This window comes from Patagioenas fasciata, chromosome 1 (genome assembly GCF_037038585.1).
Source record: "Patagioenas fasciata isolate bPatFas1 chromosome 1, bPatFas1.hap1, whole genome shotgun sequence".
Classification (NCBI taxonomy): Eukaryota; Metazoa; Chordata; class Aves; order Columbiformes; family Columbidae; genus Patagioenas; species Patagioenas fasciata.
This window is the reverse complement of record NC_092520.1, coordinates 94,058,337-94,084,255: the sequence shown is the minus strand read 5'-3', so window position 1 is coordinate 94,084,255 and position 25,919 is coordinate 94,058,337. Positions and strand designations below refer to the sequence as shown.

Below are 25,919 nucleotides of genomic sequence, written 5' to 3'. Positions count from 1 at the left end.
GCCCTCTTGCCCACGGCGGGCCCTGCCCGCGCTCCAAGCACGCCGAGAACTGTAGTTCCACAAGGAGTGTCTCGTCACCAGCTTCTCGGCTCCCCCCTCCTCCGGCCCCGCGGCGGCGGAAAGGCGCCGACATGCCCGGGCAGGAAGCGCCCCCTCACACCCCCACTCGTTGTTATGACTACCAGGAAGCAGGCGGAGCCGGCCGGGAAGCGGAGTCACCGGCTGAGAAATGACGCCAATTGAAGACCCGGATGTCTATGGAACAGACTTCCCGCCCCACCGGCAGCGGAAGCGAGTAGCTGGAGAACGGCTCCCTCCCCGGTGCGGGCCGCGCCACGTGACAGCGCGGGGCGTCACGTGACAGCGCGCGGCGGCCGCGATGGGCACCGCACTGGACATCAAGATCAAACGGGCCAACAAGGTCTACCGCTGTGGGGTGAGTGCCGCCCCAACCGACGCCCGGCCACAGCCCCGCCGAGAAACTGGCACCGTTGCCGCGGATCTCTGGCACGGCTTGATGCCGTTGCCGCGGGGCCGGTCTGCCAGCCCGGTGCAGTGTCCGGGCTCCTGGCTTTCCGCTGGGATGTCCCGGCAGCGCGGGAACGTCCCGGCTGCGCGGAGGCAGCGGGGCTCTTCCTCGGAAAGTGGAACAGTTCGCCTCTCTTCTGTGTGTCCCCTTGCGGTGGCGTTCTTTGCCATGGTGGTGGGGCTGTGGCTGCGGGAAGCTTCGCCTCCGCCCCTGCTCAGACCTTTCACTCTTCGGCGCCTCTCCCCTCCCTGTGGCTGCCCTTTAGTTCCCTACGGAGGACGCCGGGGTTTCCCGCTGGCCTGTAGCAAAGCGGTGCTCAGCTCCGGCACGTCTTTGGGATTAGGGGCTGCTTTTTGTCCCCCTTCCCCTCGGTACCGGAACGATGCGGTAGGAGTACCGCTGACCTGTCTCTGGGGAAGGCGGCACGGCTTCAGAAGGGAAGGAAGAAGCGATGCCTCCTGTGACATGACAGTTTGGAGGTCTTCTATAGGATAGTGTCGCTTCCATTGTTTATATTGGTGTATTACAGCAGAACAGGTGCTTTGGTACACTATGCAGGTGCGGCTAGTTGCTGTTACGGAGTCTTGTTCCGCTTCTGTGCTCTGCAAGAAACCTGAAGGTGTCTTAAGCTGCCGTTTGGCCCCGGTAGTAGATCTCTTCTTAGGTAAAGTACTTAGGCAAGAGCCTATCAACAGATTTTTTTTTTTTTTTCCTATTGGACAGGAATCTGCTTTTTCGACTCTTTACACTGATGTCGCTGTTGAGAGTGATAAAGTGATTGTGTATACTTCAGCTTTTGCAGCTACTTGAAAAAATCCTGTGCCTTTTTTTCATTGCTGAAGACTTCAAGCTCAGTTTAGAAAAAAAACAACAAATCGCCTGACACATGTTTTCAAGATCTGTTTTTATCACTGTTTTTCTAGAAATACGGTGTTGTTTAAGCAGAAGTTTTCAGTTTGGTTTGCTTTTTTCTATCCAGACACACACTTGTATTATTAATTCCTTTTCACACACAGCTTTCCTATACATTAGTAGTTTGGCTGTTACAGTGTATAAAGCATGTTTCTATTTATTGCACGGTTTTAATCCTGGAAAACTGCTGTAAATGAATTTGAATGGAAGGGTATGCAGCATCTCTTCTGCAGTTGTCAAATCATCTGGAGAATAACTTTCATAAATCTAAATTATAATTTTGTGAACAACACATCCTTTTAAGTATGGCGCCATACTGGCAAAGACTACTTTCTGTATCTCGCTTTCACACTGTTTTGCTAATGCACATGATTAGAAGGATCTTAGTTATTTCATTATCATAATGCTGTGCCTATTTTCTCTTTCTTCACTTGGCTTGCTTTATATCAGTCGAAATGGGATTTTAAACAGGAAAGGGATATTTCTTCTTTCTTTAAGCTGAAATTAAATGATTATGGATAGTAAATCTGTCAGTATTGTTTGTTTGCTTCCACTTTAATTCCATGTGAAAAGGTTTATAACTTTAGTTCATTAACTAGACCTGAAATTTGGAGGTCTGACTGATGGGAAAACATGATGATGAAAGAGCTGTACACTAGAAGTACAACATGAATTTTTAATAGAAATTTCCTAGGCACAGAAAGGAATTACAAATCTCTCTTTAATTAGGCATGGAATGTATGCAGGTTTGTGGTGCACGTTTTTAGAAGTTTACTGGTTGTTACATACTTAAGTGACAGTAGCTGTGCTAATAATACCTGCGGTCTATGACAACTTTCATCCCAAAATATGCTTGCATCAATGCTACTTGAAAATGAAGGAGTTCCCTTAGTAAAGACACTACTTCATCCGAATGTGTATGTCTAGCTAGTCATTTGGAAGGCAGCAGGTGTACTTTGGCTTTTTTTTTCTTAACTTATTTAAAGCTGCATTTGGATATGGAAAAAGGTGATGTCTAAATTATGCACTGGCATAATAGTCTTTTTGTTATGCCTAGTACATTACTATAGCACAAAAGATTGCCAAAACATTACTGAGTTTTTAAGTCATAATTTACCCAAGACCACGAATGATCCAGCGTAACTCCACAATGCCACTCACCTCCCTAGCCATTCAATTTCTGCCACCTATCTTGTGGTGGCAGTGTTAGCTATGCAGTAAACCAGATCAGGGAAACAGATAGTATTTGATTGGTACGACACTCAGGAAAAATAAACTATTAAAAATAAAGTTGGTGAATCATGCACATCCTTTTTTTGTTTTTCTTGCAAATGTCTTCTCGAGTAGAACACAGAATATTGAACAATCAGTGTCAGAATGGTCTTGTGCTGGACGGCCTATAGAAAAGAGATGAGGCATAGTGAAGTGGCTCCAATGGAACAGGAAAATTGGCAAACATAATAAAATGGAGTGAATAAAGAACAGTCTAAAGGATCTCAGCATGTGATTTTAGGTGATAATAGAGCAAAGAACTGATAATGGCAATGGCTACTGATTCTTCCATTCAGGCTCTGGTTTTGTACCTCTTGGGAGTGCATAGTCTGGATGAAATATTCAGGGATTTTTAGCAATCGGTATCTCTGGATCTGTTATGTGCATGTCAACCAGTGTCTTTACAGCTGTTGAGTGTATCTGCTATGGCATCTTTATTCCCCCTAAGAGGAGAGAGGGGAAACAGATATAGGAGAGACCCATATTTAACAAGAAACTGTGCTGAGGATCTCTTAATGGTAAATTCCATACTGAATAATGCTCTGAAGGTGTGGGAGTTTTTAATATAAACTTACAGGGAAGAACTCTGAAAGTTAAGTAAGTTTAATTTTATTGCAGAACTGAATTTGAGTCTCATTAGGGGAAAATGTTGATGAAAGTACATATGAAAAGGCTGGTGAGGGAAGAAGATAAGGATGTGTCTAAAGTAAATAGCTGATCAGGAAAATTAAGGCTGGATAACTACTACTTTTTTTCTTCTTGTAAGGTCACAGTGATGCATTATAGGCATTTTCCATCAGGGCAAGATCTTTAAAATTTCTCTTTGGTGCTAAAATATAATACAACAGAACCTTCAATTATTGTTCCTGGTTGTCTTGTGTTGGGTCAAACTATTTCTCATCCGGTATGGTGATTGTGGTTATGCTAAATCCAGCTGAATACAAGCATTTTTCATTGTTACAAAGCAATCTCCTACACTAAGGGGAAGTCACTTCCTAAAACTTTCTTTAGTTCTAGGTAGCTGAATAGGCAACATTTTTGTTCTTTTTAGTTCTTTGCTCCTGTGTAGACTGTTGTTTTTTAATTGGGAGAAATTAGACACAAAATTTGTAAAATAGTCATGCATCATGCAAGCCTGAGATTGTGTTCCTGGTTTTAAAAAGGAAGTTGGTTAAAATAACATACTGTGATAGAGAGTAAGCATTTTCTGTAGTCATTAGTTATAATCATCAGAAGCTGGAGGAACCAAATAAAGACATTTATTTTGTGCAGACTTCAATTTGAGAAAAACTGGCTTAAACAAATTACTTCAAATTGTGAGTAAAAGAACCCAAGTTTGCCACTTCTTGGACCAAAAGAGTAATAGCATTGGTTTGTTTTGTTTGAAAAAGAAAAAAGGCAATAGAGGTTTTAAGAACAAAAAGTCAATAAAATGGATCCTAATAACACAGTACTGTAATAGCAAAATAAGGCTTATTGTGGCAAAACTGTGTGTAAGTTTCTTGAAACAGAAAATATGTGTTTATGAGACTTTTTTTTTTCTTTAATTGAATGGAGAATTCTTGAGTCACTGAGGCTGATTTAATAAACTCTGGAATGATAGAAGAATGAGGGGACAGGCACAATTAATGATGCGTTTTATTTAGAAAACCTAAACAGATGACTGGAGTAACTGTGACAGTCTGAGATTGATAATTAAAAGAATTATAGGCTGAAAGACCTGAAAAATGCATTGTACAAAGACAGGTGCCAGAGTTCATGTCAGCCAAGACTTTTAATGACAAGTGAGTCCAAGTCAGAATTTGCCCATAAGGAAGCCTTTTTCTAAAAAAGCAAACTAATTAGTAAATCTGAGCACTGAGGTTTTAAAGCATCTAATGACTAGTTAGTTTGGTCTACCAGACTTTTTCTATTGAACGTGGACATTTTCTTTCTAAATAGTCAGAAGACTATGTAGTTAAGATTTGCAGGTGGCTTGTGTAGAGGAATAGATGTGGAAGGGAATGATCAGGAATATTTAGTAAATGTGACTTACATGAACTTAATGGGAACTTTTCAATTGCCAAGTGTTTGTCCTACAAGTGAATGCCTGTGATGTAGAAAGTGGAATCTAAAAGGAACCCAAAGACATCTTGTTGGTAACTAACTGACCATGGTCAGTGTAAACAGGTTGGAATTAGTATATATTTTAACACTAAAAGTAATTTTCTCAGCAATGCATGGGACGGTATAGTGTTTACTTTGATTCTTCTGGTCTTTACATAGAGTTAATAGATACTGAATAGCTGTCTAGTTCAGTCAGAAGTCTAGATGTGACTTGGTGCTCTCGAACTGAGATTCTGTGATCCATCTCATGCACCATTTAATGTAATTGATTGAAGATCATTCCAAATTGTCTTCAACCAGACCTGGGTAACTCTGCTCAACAACCAGAGAAACAAGAGATTGTGATGGTGGATCAGATTAAGCCAGTGTTCATCTTAGTTGCGACCTTGAAAGTGACTGAAACTTTAAAAGTGTCAGTCTTCGTGGCAGTTTCATGTGCATATCCGAATGGTAAGGAACTGACCACAGAAAGCTAAAAAGCTTGTTTGGAATCGTTAACCTGAGACAGTCCTCTCACAAAAGTGCTTTGTTTGCAGTTTAGCATATGTACCTGGCTTCTCTGTCTGCTTCATATAATACACTGACCTTGCGAGTGGATACTCTGTTTAGGTGAATAATTTTGTGTACAACTGTATTAGCTTTGTTCTGTCTTGCAAAGTTTTGCTATCACATGCTGAAGCCATAAGGAGTCCCTAGTAATGGAGAAGGTAATGAGTGAGTGAGAACAACTGATTGTAAGTTACTACATTATAGTAAGTGGGGATTAATTCCAGTGGTGACTTTCTCTATGCCTTTAGTTTTGTGGTGTTAAAGGTAAATTAACCCCTTTTAATATGGATGGAACACAGTACTAGTTTAGTATTACGTGATGCCACATAACTTTTACAATAACAAAATAACATTTTCTCACAAATTGTTTGCTAAGTATAAGTATTTGAACATCTTGGTAAGCTTATATTCTTTGAGTTGTACTTCTCAGAAGAACACATGTACTGACAGCTTTGTGTTTAGAGGGGACCCTGGTTTTACACAAAGGATAAAATGGCTCTTCTCCAGAAAAGACATAGCTGACTTCCCCCTGTGTAAAACAGAAATACAATCTAATTGCATACAAACTGTTTAAGTAAATATTACCGGGTTTTTTTCTTGATACTTCTCACTCCCCCACACTAGTGACCTTTAAAAGATTTTGTTAGAAAGTGGTTTGGAGGTATGTTTTTTGGTTTTTGTTTGTTTGGTTTTTTTTATTTCTTAAGAAACATTGAATGTTATAAGAAAAATTCATATGTAACTTTAAGTCATTCGTCTCCTTTCTGCCCCAAATACATACACCCTTATCATCTGAAAGTATGCAGGCAATAGCTCTGGAATAGGTTGTTCCTGTGTGATGGGAGAATGTTCTCATTTATTAAAGCAGTTAATATGTTCAGGATTGTCCTTGCTTCTTATAGTTCATCTGTACTCATTTTTCAAACCAATAACCTAATTGCTTGTACTAATTAAAGCCTGTTAGAAAAGCAGTACAGTATTTAGGTCAGCTTTTCTTTACTGTCCTTTTGTGCTTGTGCCTCCTGTTCCTGGCATTTCCCAGTTGCTGCAGGTTCTCTTCTCAGACTTGCAGCATGTCAGCTTTTGTTGTGATGCTTGATGTTCTGCTGCTGTCCTGTTCTGCTTTAAACTGCCTGACCCATTTTCTGTACTGTCATCCTGTACCACTAGTAAAGACAAAAGGCTGGCAAAATTCAAGTAGTGCCTGTCAGAGATGAATATAACTGGACTGATTTTAACTGGTCGAGCATAGAGTGGGCAGTCTGAATTATCCTTTGACTGGAGTGATCTGTAGTTTGGTGTCTAGTTTGCAAGCCTGGTGAAAGTGCGGAGAGCATAACTGCAGAGCAGAAGAGAGGGTCGGCCCCAAGAAACTTTCTTCAGGTTCTCAGATCACTCGCCGCTGTTTCCAGATGTATATGAATGTTTGGCATGGAGCTCTGGCTTGGAGTAGGTTCTCTTTTGTAGGAGAGGGGAAGGATAAACTATATGGGGTATGTAAAATGAACTGTGTGTTGCTCTGCAATTAATATTTTTTTCAGTATTAGAACTTCTAAGCCGATATTTCCAAGATGCAATGTTCTTGTGCAAATACAGTTTTGCAGAGAAAACATTCTTAATGGGATACGTGATGCATCTCTTGAGTCATACAACTTGTGCCTTCAATTCGGATATGCTTTTAAACTATTTACCACGCAGCATGGAATTTGCTTGTGTTGGCAGAAAAACTATTTATCTACCTATTTATATAGAATCTGTTCCACTCCATTCTTGAGGTGAGTCTTTATCCTCAGCTTGGCCATCATTTTTACAGTTATGCCTTCTCTTCCATCTCCCATGGCTGATTGTCCCATTCTTCATATGAAAATTCTTCCTGGGATTTCATTCTAACGTGTGAAATGGAATTTGACTGTTACCAACTGACCCAATAGTTGCTTATGAGGATATTGTTATCCTCCTGAAGAGGAAGATCTTGAAACTTTGGAAAGAAATTAAAGCTCAGATTAGTACTTCTGCCAGGAGGAGAAGAATATTTTTATCAAAAATAAACTAGAAGCACAGAGGTCTCTTCCTCACATTGCTTTCAGTATCTTTTCCGACAAGGTTAGACTGTTCTCTGTGACCAGTTTTCTTGAGTTTGAAAATCAGCATGCTGAGTAAAACCTATAGAAGAAATGTATTTAAACAAATGCTTTTATGTTATCTTTTCTCTTATTAGGAAGTCCTTTCTGGAGTTGTGGTCATAACAAGTAAGGACACAGTCCAGCACCAAGGTATCTCTTTAACAATGGAAGGATCGGTAAATCTGCAGCTTAGTTCCAAAAGTGTGGGTGTGTTTGAAGCTTTCTATAATTCTGTCAAGGTAAGACCTGTGCAGGTTAATATTTTCAGCACAAAACTCTTGCAATTTTCTCAAATGATATCTTTTCATGATGCATCTCTGGTAGTTACAGCACTTTGTGGTATGTAAATGATAGAAAGCATAGAAATACTTACCATTACCTAGTGATACATGATGACATTTTGGGGGTGAAACTTGGACTGATTGGAGAGTTTTCGTTAGGGCTGAAATTCAGTAACATAAATAGTATGGTTACTGGATGATGCATTGAAGGGCCACGATTTAAAGAAAAATAATAGGTCGCATTTGGTGGGTTTGTTTGTTTAAAGCAACTGAGTTTAATTGGACTTTTGTGCCAGATTGGTCACTATCGCAATAGTTTCTGCAGAGGTCATTGAGGTTGTGTGTTACTAGGCATGACATGGGACCTGCACAGATTCTTCTGTAGAGTATGAGGCTGTGCCCAGACTGCTTGACTGCAGAGCTCCTGGAAGGCCTCTGTACTGCTCTCCAGGTTTGGAAGTATGAAATCTAACAGGACAAGTTGTCTCAGGCTTCACATGAACATGGCTGTGCTGATTGAAGCTGGGCTGGCTCTGTCTGGAGGCTGTATAGCTACCTTTGCAGAATAGTCTGCTTAAGTTAGGATAGCCTCAGTGCACAGCCTTTTAAGGTCTTCATTTGTATCATAGTTAATTTGTTTGCAGTATGAATAATCTGTCTATGAATGATTGAAAAACAGAACAAAACAGTAGAAGCAATGGATTTTCTTATACCTGTCCAGCAGAGAAAAAATAATAGGAAAACTGCAGAGAGAGAAAAGTAGTGTAATCTTCAAGCAGACTTCCCCAGTTGAATCATAGTTAGCCATTGTTCCAGTAAGACTAGCCCTAAATATAGATCTTTAGGATGGCAAAGGGCCAGGGAGAAGGTAGGAAGGAATAGCTAGCTGATCAACTGACACACATACTTGTTGATTCCAGCTGCTACTATTGAGGGTTATAATTTAGGAAATGGAACGCCACTTTCCAAAGCACTTGAGTCTCTCTTCTGTTTAGCTCTTTCTGATTGGTCATTAGTATGATATAACCATAAAATAGGTCACAAATTATCTTCTTGAGGAAAACATTGTTAATATTTATTTTCATTGTAAGACTGAAGTGCTTTGTGTCTTGAAGAAATACCTGAGTTTTTGGAAATTCAGCAAGTCTATTAGAGTTTAGTGGATGTCATTGATTCTTGAAATGACGGGGCTCTCACTCTGCTTCAAACTAAACCTCTTGATATTTATCTTTGCAGCCTATTCAGATTATTAACAGCACTATTGAAATGGTAAAACCAGGGAAACTTCCCAGTGGAAAGACAGAAATTCCGTTTGAATTTCCGTTGCAAATGAAGGGGAACAAAGTTTTGTATGAAACATATCATGGTGTCTTTGTTAATATTCAGGTAAGGCTGTCATATCTGTAAAAAAAATCTGAACATCTGTTATCTGCAGAATGTATTCTAAAGCATCTCTTGTTCCATGGAAGCAGAGGATAAAGTTTTGTGATAGAGTTTTCTTTTTGTAGTGCAATATATTTCCTTAATCTGAAGAATGAGCAGAAAGGTAGAGATCCTTTGAAGTAAGTAGCTTTATTAATATAGCGTTATTCTGATGTACACTGTATTTTCTAGATATAACTTAGATTAAATATAATAAATGTTAACCTTCAAGTGCTAGTTTGTAGGTAGTTACTAGTTGCCTTTTTCAGTTCAAGTTTCTAGGAGTCAACACTTACCAGAGGTGGTAACATTTCTTAAATGTGGCAAAGGAACCATCCTAAGAGCTCAGAATCCCATCAATATAATGCTGCTTTTAAAAAATTGTTGTGATGTCAGTTACCTTTTCCAGCAAGTTTAAACTTTTCATTGGAAGTAGTGAATGGTAATTAAGCTATTGAGATGTAGCATGGATGTACAAGAGGGAATTAAAAGCACACTGGAAAGAGGGGCTTTGGGTTGAGAAAGGATAAAATATGTTAGCCGTGCTTGGTAAATCTCATACAGTTCTCCTACAGGGTAATGTTTTCATCTAGTTTTGATTTTATTGTGAAAGAACTTGCATTTACCATTTTGTAGATAATCTATATAGTAGTACATACCCAGATACAAGTGTGTATCAAATCAGCTTTATTTGGAAGCATCTAAAATCATTCTATGCCTCTTATCTCCTTCCCTTCTCCCCGCTACTGGTAGGTACATTGCCTACTAATCTGTTGTAAATGGTGCCTTAAATAGTAATGACAGTAACATTCTGCACATATGTGATGAAAGATGAAAAGTTAAGAGAGAGAGAGAAGAAATCTTAACTAAGGCTCTTTTCTTTTTCTCTGCCATCCTGTATTTGCTAGTATACCCTACGGTGTGATATGCGACGTTCTCTGCTGGCAAAAGACCTAACTAAGACTTGTGAATTCATTGTCCACTCACTGGTAAGTGTTGTTCGTATTAACTACACAAAATGAGATTTATTTATGTTTTCTATTTCAAGTGAAGTTTAGCAGTAAGGCTAGAAAACCAAGTAACACCATGTAATTTGCAACACCACATGGGATATATATGGGTAAAGGAAACTGGCCTCAAAACAAAAACATTCAGAAGAGCTAGGGTGTTTGTTGCTTCTGACTAGAATAACATATCTCTCTTTTCATCTAAAGACAATAGTACACAAAGGATTTGGATTATAAGATGTTTTTTATGCTGCACTGAGTTTATTCTTTTATTTGTCCTTTCAGTCCTGAAACAATTGTGCGGTTGGATAAAATATTTGGCTTTAATCTAAACACACTTTCAGAATATTTGAGCATTTCTTAGCCAAAGGTTCCAGGCACTTGCAATGCCTGTCCTAGAAATGGGAGTTCATTGGTGAAAAGATAGGATTTCTGTTCTTCAGATGGCTAATTGTGATTTAGAGCCCTGACTCAGAATATCAAGGCTGGGACTGCATTATGTTGGAAATAAGCTTGCCACCTTTGCTCTTAAGTAAGCTATTAAGTTGGCAATATGCTAAGATAACTAGGTTAACAAATACCACATCCTGCAGTTAACAACATGGAGACAGCCTTCCTCCTGTGGAGACATCATTGTGGGATGAGATCTGACTGTCTCACAAGAAATGCTTTGCTGCTTGTTATTTGAACTTCCTGTATCAGATTGGTTTTTAGTTTACACTGACTTGTATGCATGTCCAGAGCGTCTGATGTCAGTACAGACTGTGCAGGCCTAATTAAGGACCTCTTTTTCCACCCACAACTTGCTAGAACATACTGTATCATTCCTTTGAAATCTAGCAGGACAGTAAAGTCTTAGAATCTTTTGTCTTACTTCTGAATAATGGTGGAAATACGTTATTCTAGTTCTATAGTACCTTTTTTAGTGATGTAGTATCTTTTTTTAAGATTTAGCACCTTTAAAAAAAAATTTAGCTAGGTGCTATAAAGAAGTTTCCTGTTGGTAAGATTTCATTTTCTAAAGTATGTTATGTTACATTTTATTGGTCCATTATTACATTCTAAGTAAGCCACACTTGTCAAAATAGTGAACAAATTACATATTATGTAGTTTCCTGGTTTTATTTCTTGTTGCCACTACAGCACTTCTTAGATCACAAGCCAGTAAATCATGGATCTCTTAGTCAGGGTGAATTAATGAGGTTTTACTCAACATATAATTCTCACTGTCAGTGCGCAGTGTACCATTTCCCTTAGCCTTATTCTTTGCCACAATTTGTCACTTAGGGGAAAATGCAGTCAATCTTTTGCTAATATCTTCCGTCTGGCAGCTGGACAGCAGAAGCTATTTTGAATTCTTAAGTAGTGAGGGTAGATCCTAAGAGTTGAGTTTAAGCCCAGTGGTGGTGGCGTGCTCTGCCAAATCCCAGTTATGTACAGTTGGGTCTCTCACAATTGGTGCTGCGCTGGCCACTTCCTCTAAGTGTGTTGGGAAAGACAGTGCACATCACTGAGATAAGGGTGGACAGAGGTCGGTGGATGGTAAGCAAAGCTTCTCTTCTTGATGCAGAGTACAGGCTGCCATCTCAGCAGAGCTCAGGGCCCAGAAAGACTTAACTTCTTGGTTTTGTGACAAGTGGTTTAAATAGGTACTGAAAAACTGTAACAATGTGCCCCCAAAATTGCTTCTCCAGTGTGGAAGGCTAACCTGGACCAAGTTTTGTTTATTTTACAATTAAAGAAGCTGGAATGCTAAGCCAAATCAATGCTACAGCTCATTCCATCAGCTGAGGATCTCCTAGTAATATGAGGATGGCTTCTTAAGAGGTCTGAGCTGTTAGTGAAAGGGCAGCAGAGAGGGTTCACAGTGCTCAAAGATAACAAGAGGGAGGGAAATGTTGTAAAACGTATTTGAAGCAATGGAGCAAGTTCATTTGTAATCTTTCTGTCTCTACCTTCCCTAAATTTACTAAGTATTAATAATGTAAGGAAACATTGCAAGTGACATATAAAATGTAATTATTTGTAAGCACAGAAATATGAGATTTAACTTTTTTCTATAGCATGTCATATGCTTCAGATAGGCAAGGTATTTTTTTCTTTTCCAAGTGGTTTACAGTAGTCAACCATGTTTGGTTGGTTTGTTTGTTTGTTTTTAATGTAGGTAGAGCTTATGCTAAAAATGTACAAATGGAGACTTTGTTGTGGTTTACTGAAATGGCAAATACAAAGTAACCAGAAATTGACACAGTTCTGTTTCTACAATTCAGATTTGTGATGGGTTGTGACTTGTTTTTAGACAACATCATAATGTTATTTAATAACTAAGACAGGAAATCTCTGTTTTTTTATTACAGAGATGCATACTTTCAGTATGAAAACAATGCCGAAAAGTAATAGATCTCACAGTTCCTTGACTTTGTTGTCTTTTTTTATATTGTCTGTGTGTGTTTTGTAAATGATAGTTTACAGTTTAGCTCTTTTGTTACTTATAGTCACAGAAAGGGAAGCTGATGCCAAGCCCAGTAGACTTCACAATTACTCCTGAAACTCTGCAAAATGTTAAAGAGGTAAGAGTTTTCGTATTATTTTAAATGTAATGCTTGGGTGTTTCTGAGTGAGAACAAGAGAGGAATGATTAACTACTACCCTGCAGCTCTTATTTTTCTTTTTTCTCCTTTTTCATTTTTGTAAGCAATAAAGTGATTTTGCCTGATCTCTTGTGGTAGTTGTGACTAACGTAAGGTGGAACCTTATTCAATAATGGTAAAACACTTTTGTCACTTTTCTGAGTGAAAGATGGCAGTGAGGCAAGGGAAAATATTCTATACCATGTGTAGCCAATGTCCTTTAAAAAAAGCATACTTAGGTCCTTGGTTATGCCTTTTTTTACAGCCCTACGTGGCTTTTGGAGGCCTATATGAACAGTAGTAGCTGTCTTGGTAATTTAGCTTTCTGAACACCCATTTCTGTTTGTTTACTGAAACCCGTGTTCTATTTTTCCAGATTTTTTGTTGTGCAGTTTTTGTTAATAATATTACTTCCCTGCTTTAGGTCTGTGTTTCTCGTACCAGGAAGTCCTGAACTGGACACACTATCCCAAGTTTTGTCTCACCAGTGCTGAAGAGACAGGGAGAATCACCTCCCTCAGCCTGCTGGCAACACTTTCTAATGCAGCTCAGGATGCTGTAGGCCCATTTGTCCAGCCTGTTGAGGTCCCTGTAAAGGTCAGCACAACTATCTGGTTCACTAGTCACTCCCTCCAATATCGCATTATCTGCAGACTTGCTGAGGATGCACTCTGTCCCATCATCCCAGCCATCACTGAAGATGTGAAGTAATATTGGCTCCAGTAGTGACCACAGTCACTGCTAGTGGCCAGCCTTCAGCTGGGCTTTGTGCTTCTGACCACGAACCTGTGAGTCTTGCAGTTCAGGCTGTTCTCAGTCCACCTCAGTGTCTGTACTCCCCATCAGTTTGTCAGAGGGGGTTGTTAGGAGAAACAGTATCAAAAACGGTGCTGAAGCCAACATAAACAGTATCCACTGCTCTCTGCTTGTCCACCAATCTAGTCATTTCATCATAGAAGGCCATCAGGTTGGTTAAGCATGATTTCATTTTCATAAAGCCATGTTGAGTGCTTCCAGTCACTTTCTTGTCCTTTATATGTTTCGAAATGGCTTCCGCTGTTATTTGGTCCATCCCTTTCCCAGGGATTGAAAGCAACGCTGATGAGCCTATAGTTCCTTGGATCTTTCCAACTGAAGACATTACTGCCTTCCATTGCTCAGGAAACTTCTTTGTTCATGACAGCCTTTCAAAAACAGTCAAGACTGGCCACACAGTGACAGGGGTCAGCTTCCTTCAGGTTCCATCCGGTTCCATGTACTGTGTACATCAGTCTGTTTAAATGTTCTCTAACCTGTTACTCCTTTAACAAGAATAACTCTTCCTTGCTCCAGACTTCCTCTGTGGTTGCAGGAGCCCAGGATACCTGAAGGTAACTCTTACCAGTAAAGACCAAGGCGGAGAAGACATTAAATACCTCTGTCTTTTTCATGTTTTCTGTCACTAGCTCCCCTACCACGTTCAGTAGCAAGCTGACGTTTAACCTCATCTTCCTTTTGCAGCTGGTACACTTGTAGATGTCCCTTTTTGTTGTCTGCCCTTCAAGTTTCTTGATTCAACTCCAGGTTGGCTTTGGCTTTTCCAAAACCATCCCTGCACATTCATGTAGTGTTTCTTCCTGGGTCATCTGATCCTAATTCCATCTTTTATATACTTCCTTTTATGATTTTATCAATAGCTTCTTGTTCATCCATGGAGGTCTCTTCCTACCTTTGCTTGACTTTCTGCATGTTGGAATGGATCATTCTTAAGCGTGGAGGAGGTGACCCTAGAAAACCAACCAGCTGTCATGGCTGAACCCTTAAATCCTGCTGAGTTAGAGGATGAGCAGGTTGTGTCCAGCAGCCTCTCATGTCTCTAGAGACTGCTGCACACTTGAAAGCATGTGTTTTTCCAAATGTAAGGATATAATAACTATTCTTGGTGGTGAAATTACTTTTGAGACTGCTGCTAAATAGTAAGCTCTCAGCAGTCTGCTCTTCCTATGAACCCGTGTTTCATCTTCTGTATCTTGATACTCTACTTGTTGGCTTAGCAAAGGCTCACTGGTAAGGAAGGAGGAAGTCCTGTCCTTTAAAAGCTCTTTCTTGAGTCTAACAGCACACCCTGTGCCTTTCTCCGTTTTAAGTACATAACCACAAAAGTAGATTCTAAAACTTCTGACATCTCTGATCCAGCAGATCTTGATATTTAATGGTGAACCTGTCTAAAGAATGGTATTAAACGTGTATGGTCGCACAAGCAGTGGTCTTTTTTTATTCCTCTCTCTGTCCCAGAAGAATATATGACTCTGAAGTGACTACCTGGTGGACAGGTAGAAAAAGTTACTCTTTTTATCTACTTACAGTATTAAAATTTAAATTCTCTGCTTGTCCGGAGATTGTGACTGAACTATAGTTCCTGGTAAACTACTAGAAAACTGATGAGGAGGTTGGCAGTAGCCAACCCCATAATTGGAGATTATGAAATAGAGCATAAAGGATAGGTCCTGCGAGAGAAGACCTAGGTAGGATTAAAGGACTAAGAGTACTGACAAGAGTAGTAAGGCTCTAGGGGAAATATACCTTTAAAAAAACAAGTCTAGTAGAGTAGGATTGAGGCAAATGGCTTCAATGTCTCTTAGGCTGGTGACCATGTAATTTGGTGAACAGCTGTATGATATCCCTGTGAAGCAGGGAAGTAACTCTGTGTTTACTAATAGTTGTAATGAAAAGAACCTGTGAGGGATCATAAAATAAAAAAGCCTGTTACTAATACAGTTTTAGGACTCAATATTTCATAGGGTGCATTTGTCATGGATGGAACTTCTGTTCTTTAATTTAGGAGAGAACACCCAGTGAGGTCACATTTACTAAGCACATTAAAATTCCGCTTTTTTCCTTTCCCCCGAAGATTTGCTTAGAGTGGAACAGCTACATTCTGCAGAGGTGTTGGGTATCTGAGTGAAACAGTCTAAACAATAGCTGAGGAGAACTTTTCTGCCATTGCTACTGGCAGCCAGGACTAAGAAGCAAACAAAACAGATTGGGAGAAACAGTTTGCGAAAAGAGAGGTGGTTTGGAAGAAGAGAAGATCAGTTACATGAGCAAGGAAAATCCAGTACCACAAGCGTGAACAGATGTTTGGAAGGTAGGGGCTGACATCAAAGATGTCAATAAGAAAAAAATGCAGGAGGGGGAGAAGAATAAGGCATGCAAAAGGAAGGGCAAGTTAGAGCAGGATGCTCGAAGAGTTTGAAGAAGGTTGGGCGCTAAAGATAGGAGCTGAAGATGTGGCTGAAAAGTCAACTGTTTCAGTATGGCTTCTGCCAGAACCTGACATGGAGCTGGAGCTTCTGGCATATGAGTTTTTCTGCTGGCAGAGAGTATCTGTGGTGCCTGCTGGCCCAAGAAATGGGAGGGCAGAGACAGCAAACCCCACCTCCCCCCTGCTTTGATCTCTTAGGGAAACTGGTTTATAGACTGTTGTCCTTGATCAGCTGCTCCTACTGCTCCTTCCTTCAAAAGCAGGAAACATGCTTGCTGTTAAGAAAATCTTAAAGTGTGATCCTGTATTTAAATTAAGCTCTTTGTTACTTGTCTTTAATTGGTGTCTTGGTACATCTTGCATTAAATGAAGATTTTTAAATGCCTGTCTTCCTTCCCAATAGCAGCCATGAGAGAGAAGTGGGAAAAATCACTGAAACTACAGACTATATAGTAATCCATAACAAAATGGGACCAGAATGCAGTTCTCTAGAGCACTGCAAGGTGATTTAACTTGACTGTCCTGTTAGGTCCTGCCAACCTACCTCCTTCACCAGGCAGTTCCTGACTTCTGGGTTAATTGTAACAGCCAAGTTTTGTCAGTCCATCCCAGGAAAAATGCTCCTGTGGATGGAGTGGGTAGGGGGGATGCATGTCAGTGGGGAGGGTGGTTAAGAGATATCAGTGTATCTATATATAAGGATGCATATTTAAAGAGTTATATTATTTAAGTTACGTGAGGCATTTTTTAACTTTTGAGTTATTAACTTCGCAACTTTTTGGGATTTCCTACATGTTTTGACAACTGTCTTTCTGAAAGGTATTTATTTCTTAGTCTGCTGTTACAGTTGTGTCTTTTTTTTTTCCTCCCAATCACTTCAGAGAGCCTCACTTCCAAAATTTCTCATCAGAGGTCATCTCAGTTCTACAAACTGTGTCATTACACAGCCACTAACGGGGGAGCTGGTAGTGGAGAATGCAGAGGCTGCAGTCAAAAGCATCGAGCTGCAGTTAGTACGTGTGGAAACCTGTGGTAAGTTTCTCTAGACATGGAATGTGTATAGACTGGAGTAATTACCACTGGCACCCTTTCAGCTTAAACATGAAAGATTGTCAAAAAACATACAAAAAATTGGTTTGCACTTCAGATGAAACAGTCCAAACATGAATTTAAATAACCTCTATAACCCTTAACTCAGAGTGCTAATGTGAAAACTTGCAGGTCAAAGTGTAAAATGTTTTGCCTATGTGTACCTCTCCCCCAACCCTGGTGTACTTTTGTCTTAAATTTTGTCCACTGCATTCTTCTTTCCTTCCCGCTACTGTCCCTCTGAATTTCCCACTTTCACCAGGCTGCGCAGAAGGTTATGCGAGAGATGCCACAGAGATACAGAATATTCAGATTGCTGATGGGGATGTCTGCAGGGGCCTACCAATTCCCATATACATGGTGTTTCCCAGGCTGTTCACCTGCCCTACCCTGGAAACAACAAACTTCAAAGTTGGTAAGTGTGTAGGACTCTATGCTGTGTTGGCATCTTGGATCTGAGAGAAGTTTCTGGTTTCACTTTAGGTTCTGGCAGGTAACGGGTAAATCACTGTTGGCACTATAAGAACCAAGGACATCCACCTGCTTCCCTGCAGAGGTTTCCTGAACGGGGTTGCAGTATGCTATATTTCATACAGATTGAGAAAATACAGCACGAATAACAGTTGTGCAACTATTAAGCTACTTCTAATAGAATTAAATGGTGAAGGGACAGGAGAAGCAGTGTACTGGCAGGTAATTTTTTCTGCCAAAAAATGACATGTGAGTAAACATTTGAGTAATGGTCAATGGATAAAATGCCAAGATGACCCCTTCCTTCTTTTCATCACCAGTGAGAACCCCTCTTTCCATCTCTTCTCATTTTTGTTTCCCATTCTTTTGCTGCAGACTCATAAAAAGTAAGGTTACACTGTATGTGACTTTGCTTTTCTTGATCTACAGCTGCTTGTTCCTGGTTATTGCTGCCAAAATCCAACATTTTTATTAACCAACACCTGAAATTTAGGACTTTCCTCACTTGTTCAAATAATTACTGCAAAAATTCTTTGCTAGCCTGTTTATCTTCTCTTCATCCTGCTGGAATTTGTTGGTTGTCTGTTTGTTTTATTGTATCAGATTGAAGCTACAAGTCTGTCCCTTTAGGATCCTTCCCAATAGAAGCCCCTCCTACTTTTTTGCTGTTTTTCTTGGACAGATGAGCACAACTGCTTTTTCAGCTTGACCTACATGTTTATCTGTTGACCTGAGAGCATTTTTGCACCTGATAGGTACAGTTGTTTTCTCCAAAACAATATTAATCTCTACCTTTTGCCATTTCTAGCTATAGAATAGTAATTTACAGTGACAAATGGCTACGGTTTGTGTAGTATTTACTTCTGATTATAAGAACAGTCTTAATACAGTTATGAAGATTCTAAAGGACTATTCTTAGTTTTTGTTCTCTGGTTCCCTTCGTTTATTAACTTTAGCCAACTTTGTATTCTGTCTCCATTTAAGACTGACCATAGTTCTGATACCTATTTTGGTTTTGAACAACATCATATAATACCTAAACAGTAAATTTTATTTTGAATTTTTTTCATAGTTTGCAGGTATATTGTATTTTGGCATTTGATTTTTTAAGGCCATACATAATGTAGGGTTCTAAGGCCATGCTACATGCTGATAGCAGGAGAGGAGTCTGTTCCCAAACTTTTCCACTTACTTACTTCCGAACAGCACACACTGGTGTGAGGTGTCATTCCCAAAACATTTTGATCTTGGATGTCTGAACCCTGCCTGTTGTCCAGAAGACCGTATGTCATAGTTTTTTCAGTGATATGGAAATGAATCCAGAGGAATCCTGAAGATTAGAATGAGCCAGGGTTCTCTAGGAATGGTCCAAGGTCTGGGATGTCTATGTTCATTCCTGCACAGGAAAATCTTGCGTGTTGGAAGAGGTTGGAAGAGCCCTGTGGAGTGCTGTGTCTGACAGCAGGGGCTGCCTGCCTCTCCTCCCACTTCTACAAGTCCCGTTAATATGGAACTCCTATTTTTTCCCCCTTCTTCCAGAGTTTGAGGTTAACATCGTTGTCCTTCTGCATGATGATCATCTCATCACAGAGAACTTCCCACTGAAGCTCTGCAGGATGTAAACAGCCAGAGGAGAATCACTTAAGGATAGACTGAAACAGGACAAAATTCTTTGGAAGCAAAGTGAAATTGAATACATCTCATTTTGACTGAGAACACATCACTTCCTTTTTCCTGCTGGCAGTTCTTGTGCTTTCAGTTCTCAATAAATCCTGCTAACACTTTGGGTGTCTCAGGACAGCCAACGTGGACACGTGTACCCAGCCAACCTTGTCAGGTATCTGACTTCAGCCACCATGGTTTCCCCAGTTTTTCTCAGACAAATCCTGAAGGAATGATTGATTATTTCTACAAGCTGTAGAAATATGTAGTATTTTGTTTTGTAATACTTGTTCCAAAGTCCTTTGAAGACCTCTTAAACCTAGTAAGTCCTGTTAGACATTGTGTATATACTGTGGGGAGGGTGTATCATACTAAATAATGCCTTTGAAGGTATAATAAATGGTGCTACAACAATGCAAGGTGGTGTTGTGGGAGGAATATCACAAGACGAATGCAAAATAAGTGATGTGAAATGTATAATAAAATCAAATGTATGTTGATCAAATTGGGAATAAGAGTCTGTATTGGAGGAATGCTCAGAGCTGAAGTTGTTTTGTGTGTGGTTTTTCAGATTAGAAAACAATGCCCTTACTTTGCTATTTGTGTAAAACAGCACTGAAAAAGATCAGTTGAAAGTTTTTAGCTTGAGTATATATGTTTTCTTTGCATTGTACCATCTTCCATTCCATAAGATGTCTACAGGTCAGTTTTCATGTGAGAAGAAAGTCTGCCACATGACAAACAGCACCCCAGTATTTTTGCAGATCAGTCTCTGGAGTAGATGGAAAAGCTGCACTGAGAACTTCTGAGTTGTGGTACCTTGTGCCTTCAGGATGGGACTTGTCATTATGTGAATAACCATTCCAAGGGAGACAGGCCAGTCACTGTTCTCAATGAGGTGGGTTAATATTGGCACTTGTTCAACTTGAAGTATAAATGTAAATGCCAGGAAAGGAATAAGTTAAGGTAAATACAGAGAAGTTTGTGTGACTGTACATCTTAAAGGAACTATATGGGAAAACTATTTCAGCAAGAAACAGCCTTCCTAACACAAACAGGTTGGATTTTGATGTTTTAAGTTAATAGAACAGCCAGAATCTCATTCGAATTGTGAATTTTCCATATGATGTGTGGGATGAAGGCAGGCCCATTATATAAAGTAAAAGTGTAAAGATGACAACCAGAAAAGACAGAATTAAGAAAACTGCCAAAATGTAATTTCCTTTTGCTTTCTCCAGCAGCATTGCCAAGCGGGAAAATGTAATTCCAGGTTTGGCCCTCGTTCTGTATCATCTGTATTTCAGGAATAAACATTGTATTTCTTCTTTCAGTGTCTTAAACAGTCTTCTGTGGGGAAAATGCCATTTACTGTAACTTAGCCGTTCTCTCAAGATCAGGAAATCATCCAGGACGATTTTAGGCCGATGAAAGCTGCTTTCTCCCGAGCGCCACCTGCTGCTCGCCTCCCACCTTCCCGAGTTACTGGGAACAATGGACAGGCGTCTGTCCTGCCACAGTGTGTCAGAACTACACTCTCCCCAGCTGCCCCCCTCCCTGCTTCCTTTTGAAGGGTGTGAGTGAACTAGAAATCAGTAAAATCCTCCTGTCTTACCAAAGAGAGAAGAAAAGAACACGGATGAAAACCATCCTGCTTGTTTAGGAACAAATGTGTGTATACCTTCAGTGCTGAGACCCTACACTGTTTCCACAGCCAGCTCACTGCTACTGGAGAACAGTCTCCTATATGGCAGGTGTGGGACTGCTTTGCCAGTCAAGGATACGTCTGCTCAGGAAAAGTGTCCTGAGGACACTGAGGCTGCATCTGTGAAAAGCTAAGAAGATGATAGGGTATGTATCCCTTGCCCCAAGAAATTATGGGAAGCTGAAAAGGAGGTAAGTGCTGTAATGCTGAGCAGCAGCATACCTTGTTCTTCAAGCACAAGGTGCCATAGCTCTCTAGCATACACAGTAAACTACTTAGCAATAACACAGACTAAGCAAAAATACTACATTACATAACCTCACATCAGCTGCAACAGTAATTTTATTTTTTTTTCTTAGTATACTGGTTAATCATAAAACAGGCTAAAACTTAATCTGGAGGATACATATTTCTTGCAGGAACAAATGATCCCTAGAATTAGCTAATTTGATCTCATAAAATCAATTCAATACTGCTTGCACCCAAATAAACAACAGTCACGCTCTCTTTTCAGAGTGGTTAAGCTGTACACTCTCTAGTCCTGGTCTTTTGGCTATTTGAGGCAAACTTTATAGTGACAAAGGTTTTCTGACAAGCTCAGACTTTTAATGTAGCAGGACAACCATTCCTTCAGCTGTTTGTATTCCTTACCTCGTGCTGTTGATGAACATTGATGCACAGAATACAGACACAGAGTTGCTTTGTCATAAATAAAGATCCTGTGATTCTGATTTAAACAAATCAGTGCTTCATCAATGAGGGAAATTCAAACTATATTTCACGATTAAAGAATTAAGCCATAGTATTCCAACTTGATACATAAACAGAAACACCTGAATATTTAAAAATTCTTGCTTCAAAATATGATTAAAAGTCATTATTTAAATGATTTTAATTGTTAGCTACTGATTTATGCGGAGAAAGCTGCAGTTTTAGGAACTGCAGTAATATGATCACAAGCCTGATTTGGGTCCTGCGGTTAAATTGTAATTATGTCAGAGGAAGGTAAGGTTGTGGCTGTTCCTAGTCCTGCCAGGCTGATGCTCAGGTCACCTATTTGTTTGATATGAGAATTCATTTTCACTGTGGTATAAGCTCTGCAGGAAAAAAAAAAAAACTCTCTACAGGAATTACGCAACTTCCTTGGAGAAAAGTAGATACAGCAGATTAAATATCCCTTGGTCAAAAAAATGGCCAGTTTGGTGTGCCGCTGACCTTTGAACTGTACTGGCTTCACACCTTTCAGCAGTGACAAGGAAAGCACTGGATCTTGAAATATGCCAACTGGATTCTGCAGGTGCTGTGGTAGCACCAGCATCTTCCAGCTTAATGCTAAGTGTTAAATACTGAATCCATATGAGTTTTACCACAATTTTCCATAAAACCAGGGTTCTGTCTCTTTCTAGGCATCACATTTCCAGTTCCTTATCGCAGTGGTTATTCTGCAGCCACTTTGCATCTTATTATACGACATTCAAATAAAACAAGATCTAGGCATATTTGTTCCGTGCAGGAAGCTCAGGAAAGTCTTCAGGTAAGAGAGCATGAACACGGCAGATAGGGCAGGTACTTGAATGTTGCTTCAGCCATGTTCTAATGCACTGCAAGAACAAGAAGGTGATGTTGAAGAAACAAAGTCTGATATTAAATAGTTCAGCTTAAGTATGTTAATAACTGTCACTAGGAGGTAAGTGATTTTTCCAACATGTTTTATGTTACTAAAATTGGCAGTTACAAAACTGTCCTCCAATTCTGATGCTGTACTGATCAATTTAAATTTGCACCTATTCTGCAATAACAAATCAGCAGTAGACAAATAAGGGGAAAAGGTCCCAGACAGAAGTACCAAATTATTCTAACATAATAGTGACTTTCTTGCTACATGAAGTTAGTTACACATGCAACTGTTATCAGGTGGCAAATGCAGGGTTTATAGAGAATTAACATTTTAGCTAAAAATCTAAGACTGGAAACTTTCTGACACAGTGAGACTGTATATATAGCAAGTCTCAGTGTATGAAGTATGTAAAAGAAGATTGTGCATTGTTCTTTAAGTACTGAAGAGCAAGGGGGGACAATTACTTTTAGAAAGGGGAACAAGGACATAACTGAATAGAGTTCATAAACATTTGCATCTAAGTGCTAAGAACAAAAATTCTTACTTCTCTGTGAAAACGATGCCCACATTCTAGTTCACACGTGTCTCTGCTTAGGTCATCATGACATATTGTGCAAGGATCATCTCTGGAGGCCTATACATAAAATACTAAGTTATTTGAGAACTAGCAGCAATTAATCAGTAAATGCTAGTAAGTTAATCATGTTACTAATTTTAACCAAGTATATTGAAGCTTTTGTACACAAAATGAACAAGCCAATTATTTTGTCCAGCAATGCCTTGATTATTTCATGTCTTATAAGAAGTACATGGCAACTTCTCATTGAAACACTGAAGAACTTACTGTATAGTCCAGTTTTTTCCATTTAGATTTAGGTGTTCCTCCAACATTTCCCCAGGGCTGGAGATTGGGCTGAGATGGATTTTTACTTGAGGCATTTTTATGCACCAGTCTCGCCTTAGGTGGGCTGGGCACGTTTTCCTCTGCAGGTACCTCCCGACTCCGAGCTCCAGTCTGCACTGGTGAAACAGGGGACACAGATGTCACAGGTATCCCTGCTGAAGCTGGTGCCTAGAGAGGTGTTGGAAAAGAATTCTCAGCAAGTTTGTATTTCAGAGCTTGACAGCAAAGGGGAGTTTGCATTATTTTGTGGACAGTGCTGCGCTGTTTGCTCTGTCAGAGATGCGCAGCAGAAAAGGCAGCAACTGTGTACAGCACTGTACCTTATTCTGCTGGTCCAGAATGAGTTCTGTCACTCTGCTTAGAACTTCATCCAAACTCAAGCCTGACAATGTATTCCCATTTCTTCTTTGTATGTCTTTTATGAAGCTGATCAAGTCTGAACTGAAGGGACAAAAATGACATAATAACATGGCTGTTATCAGTGCTGTAGCTTCCATGTTTGATTCATTTGATTCACAGCAGCAGAGCCTTTAAAAGATACTGCTCAAATGAACTGTAGCAGGTACCTGCTTTCCCATACCTCTGAATAAACTTGGATCTAGCTACCTCAGTTATTAAAAAAAACCACAAAAAAACCCACCAAACAACAACAAAAAACCCATCAAAACCAAAAAACCACACATTACAATAAAGCAATACTACTACTTCTAATTGCTGGTGGTTCCAATTAGAAAAAAAACAACACACGTAACACTGTAGGTCTGTTCCCTTAAGCAATGTCCCATTGAATGGGAGGGGAGGAATAACTGATATTATTGTTCTTGTGAAACAGGAACCATATACTATGAAATCAGCTCTTTCTGTACTCTATCATTGGATGTTCAGAGCTTCTGCTAGCCAATATAACATTACACACATTAAAAAACACACCTGCTATAGTTGGGGAATATACTCTGTAGACGCACAATAATATTTTCAAATGCTTTTGGAATAATTTTGTTGTTTTGAAGTCCCGAAGGCCTTGGCTGTACAGCTGAGTCACCTTGGTGGCTCTGGTTTGGCTGGACATTCTGAGTTTTACTTCCTGAAATCCCTGACGGGCAAGCTGCTGAAACTTTATCAGAATATGATCCCTCCAGAGATGTGGAGCACATTTTCACTGGTCCACCACTTGCAGAACAAGACTTAGAACTCGCGTGTGCTGGCTGAACTCCGGCCTGTGTATTAAATGAAGCACGTGTCGGACTTGGATCTTCAGAATTTGAAAATGCAGGAAGTAAATTAGGATGAGCAGATGCAGAGGAATATGTGACGATGGCTGGATCACTGGCTGGAGCTCCACCTTGTCTTGTCTAGGAAATAAACAGATTTCACAGGAAAAATAGTGATCAAAATAAATTGAACAGAACTCTCAAGCATTCACAGCATGAACTATGCTCCATGTGGTCATGCTAAGGAACTGGAAGGTCACATCAATTTAACTTGCTTTACCTACGTAAAAATATTACACAAAGATGCTCTTTCATTGGTACTCTGTACAAACATGTCTGAAAAGGGATTAAACAGGACGTCACATATGCAAACTGTTCCTTTAACTTTTTCTGGCTTTGCTATAGAATGCCTGGCTGTTAGACAGATGTAAATTGTACAGAAGTATAGCTTGAGGTTGGTGGTAGAAACAGAACTGCTTTAAATAAATGCCATCAGTTTAAAATACAAAATTCACTGCTTTTAATGGATTACCTAATCTATATATAATCCAGTGTATTTTTTTTTAAACAGAAACACATGTCAGCTATTGTCATCATCTTGAAAAACTTGGAGCTGACACGATCCAGGAAGGCTTCTTTTTGCACTAACGCCTCTCTTCCATAAATGGAAAGAACTCCTTCAAATAAGTTCATTTGTTTGACCCCATGACTCCAGTTTGGTTCCGAACTTGCCTGCTATAGGCAGGTTGCTTCCTAACAGAGCTAAAATTCTACATTTCTTCATAGAAAAACCTCCTGGTTCTTTTTCTGCATTCTTTAGTTTAACATCCTGCTGAATCAATGTTTTTGTCTTCTCTGTGAAGGTGTTTAATTAATTAACAGAATTAATTAAACATGGAGAAGAAGGGTTTTCATCAAGTATTTTTCATTTAGACTCAGTATTTGCCTATTACAGTCTTTTCAAAGCTGAAAGAATTGCAGATCTCTCTTCTAAAAGGTTACTCCTGTATTACTACACTAAAAATAGATAGCAAATGCAGAACATGGGGCTCAAAAGTCACTCTTGCCCAACCTGTAAATTGATGATAACCTAAGAATAATAACAAAGTTATCTACATGTTCTTAAGACTTCTGTGCCAATAAGTAGAAAGGAGATACCTAGAAATCAGTGGGGAAGAAAAGGTAGA

General features: G+C 39.7%; 2 protein-coding genes across 6 annotated transcripts in view; one reads left to right on the top strand and one right to left on the bottom strand.

Moving 5' to 3' along the window:
• Nucleotides 1–208: 208 nt before the first annotated feature.
• VPS26C (VPS26 endosomal protein sorting factor C) lies at nucleotides 209–20,622 on the top strand. The gene is made up of 8 exons (XM_065862104.2): nucleotides 209–436; nucleotides 7,587–7,730; nucleotides 9,009–9,158; nucleotides 10,103–10,183; nucleotides 12,697–12,771; nucleotides 16,957–17,107; nucleotides 17,427–17,579; nucleotides 19,175–20,622. Exons 1-8 carry the CDS (start codon nucleotides 380–382, stop codon nucleotides 19,255–19,257), a joined length of 894 nt encoding a protein of 297 aa, XP_065718176.1. The 5' UTR covers nucleotides 209–379; the 3' UTR covers nucleotides 19,258–20,622.
• A 701-nt stretch (nucleotides 20,623–21,323) lies between these two features.
• The window catches only part of TTC3 (tetratricopeptide repeat domain 3), a 67,111-nt gene continuing 62,515 nt past the window's right edge, over nucleotides 21,324–25,919 (bottom strand). For all 5 annotated transcript variants that reach the window (XM_065862135.2, XM_071810947.1, XM_071810945.1 and 2 more), the window contains 5 exons: nucleotides 24,452–24,873; nucleotides 23,842–23,962; nucleotides 23,462–23,689; nucleotides 23,162–23,251; nucleotides 21,324–22,600 (listed from right to left, as the gene is read on the bottom strand). In XM_065862135.2, the coding sequence (XP_065718207.1) occupies nucleotides 22,490–22,600; nucleotides 23,162–23,251; nucleotides 23,462–23,689; nucleotides 23,842–23,962; nucleotides 24,452–24,873 (972 nt within the window). In that variant the 3' untranslated portion in view covers nucleotides 21,324–22,489. The remainder of the gene's footprint in view (nucleotides 22,601–23,161; nucleotides 23,252–23,461; nucleotides 23,690–23,841; nucleotides 23,963–24,451; nucleotides 24,874–25,919) is intronic.

Bases quoted from the DNA above. Each gene is read 5' to 3' on its own strand.
- VPS26C (XM_065862104.2), top strand. From the start codon at position 380: ATGGGCACCGCACTGGACATCAAGATCAAACGGGCCAACAAGGTCTAC. The intron at 12,772-16,956 runs GTAAGAGTTTTC...CAATCACTTCAG, and splicing joins CTCTGCAAAATGTTAAAGAG to AGAGCCTCACTTCCAAAATT. The intron at 17,108-17,426 runs GTAAGTTTCTCT...CACTTTCACCAG, and splicing joins AGTACGTGTGGAAACCTGTG to GCTGCGCAGAAGGTTATGCG.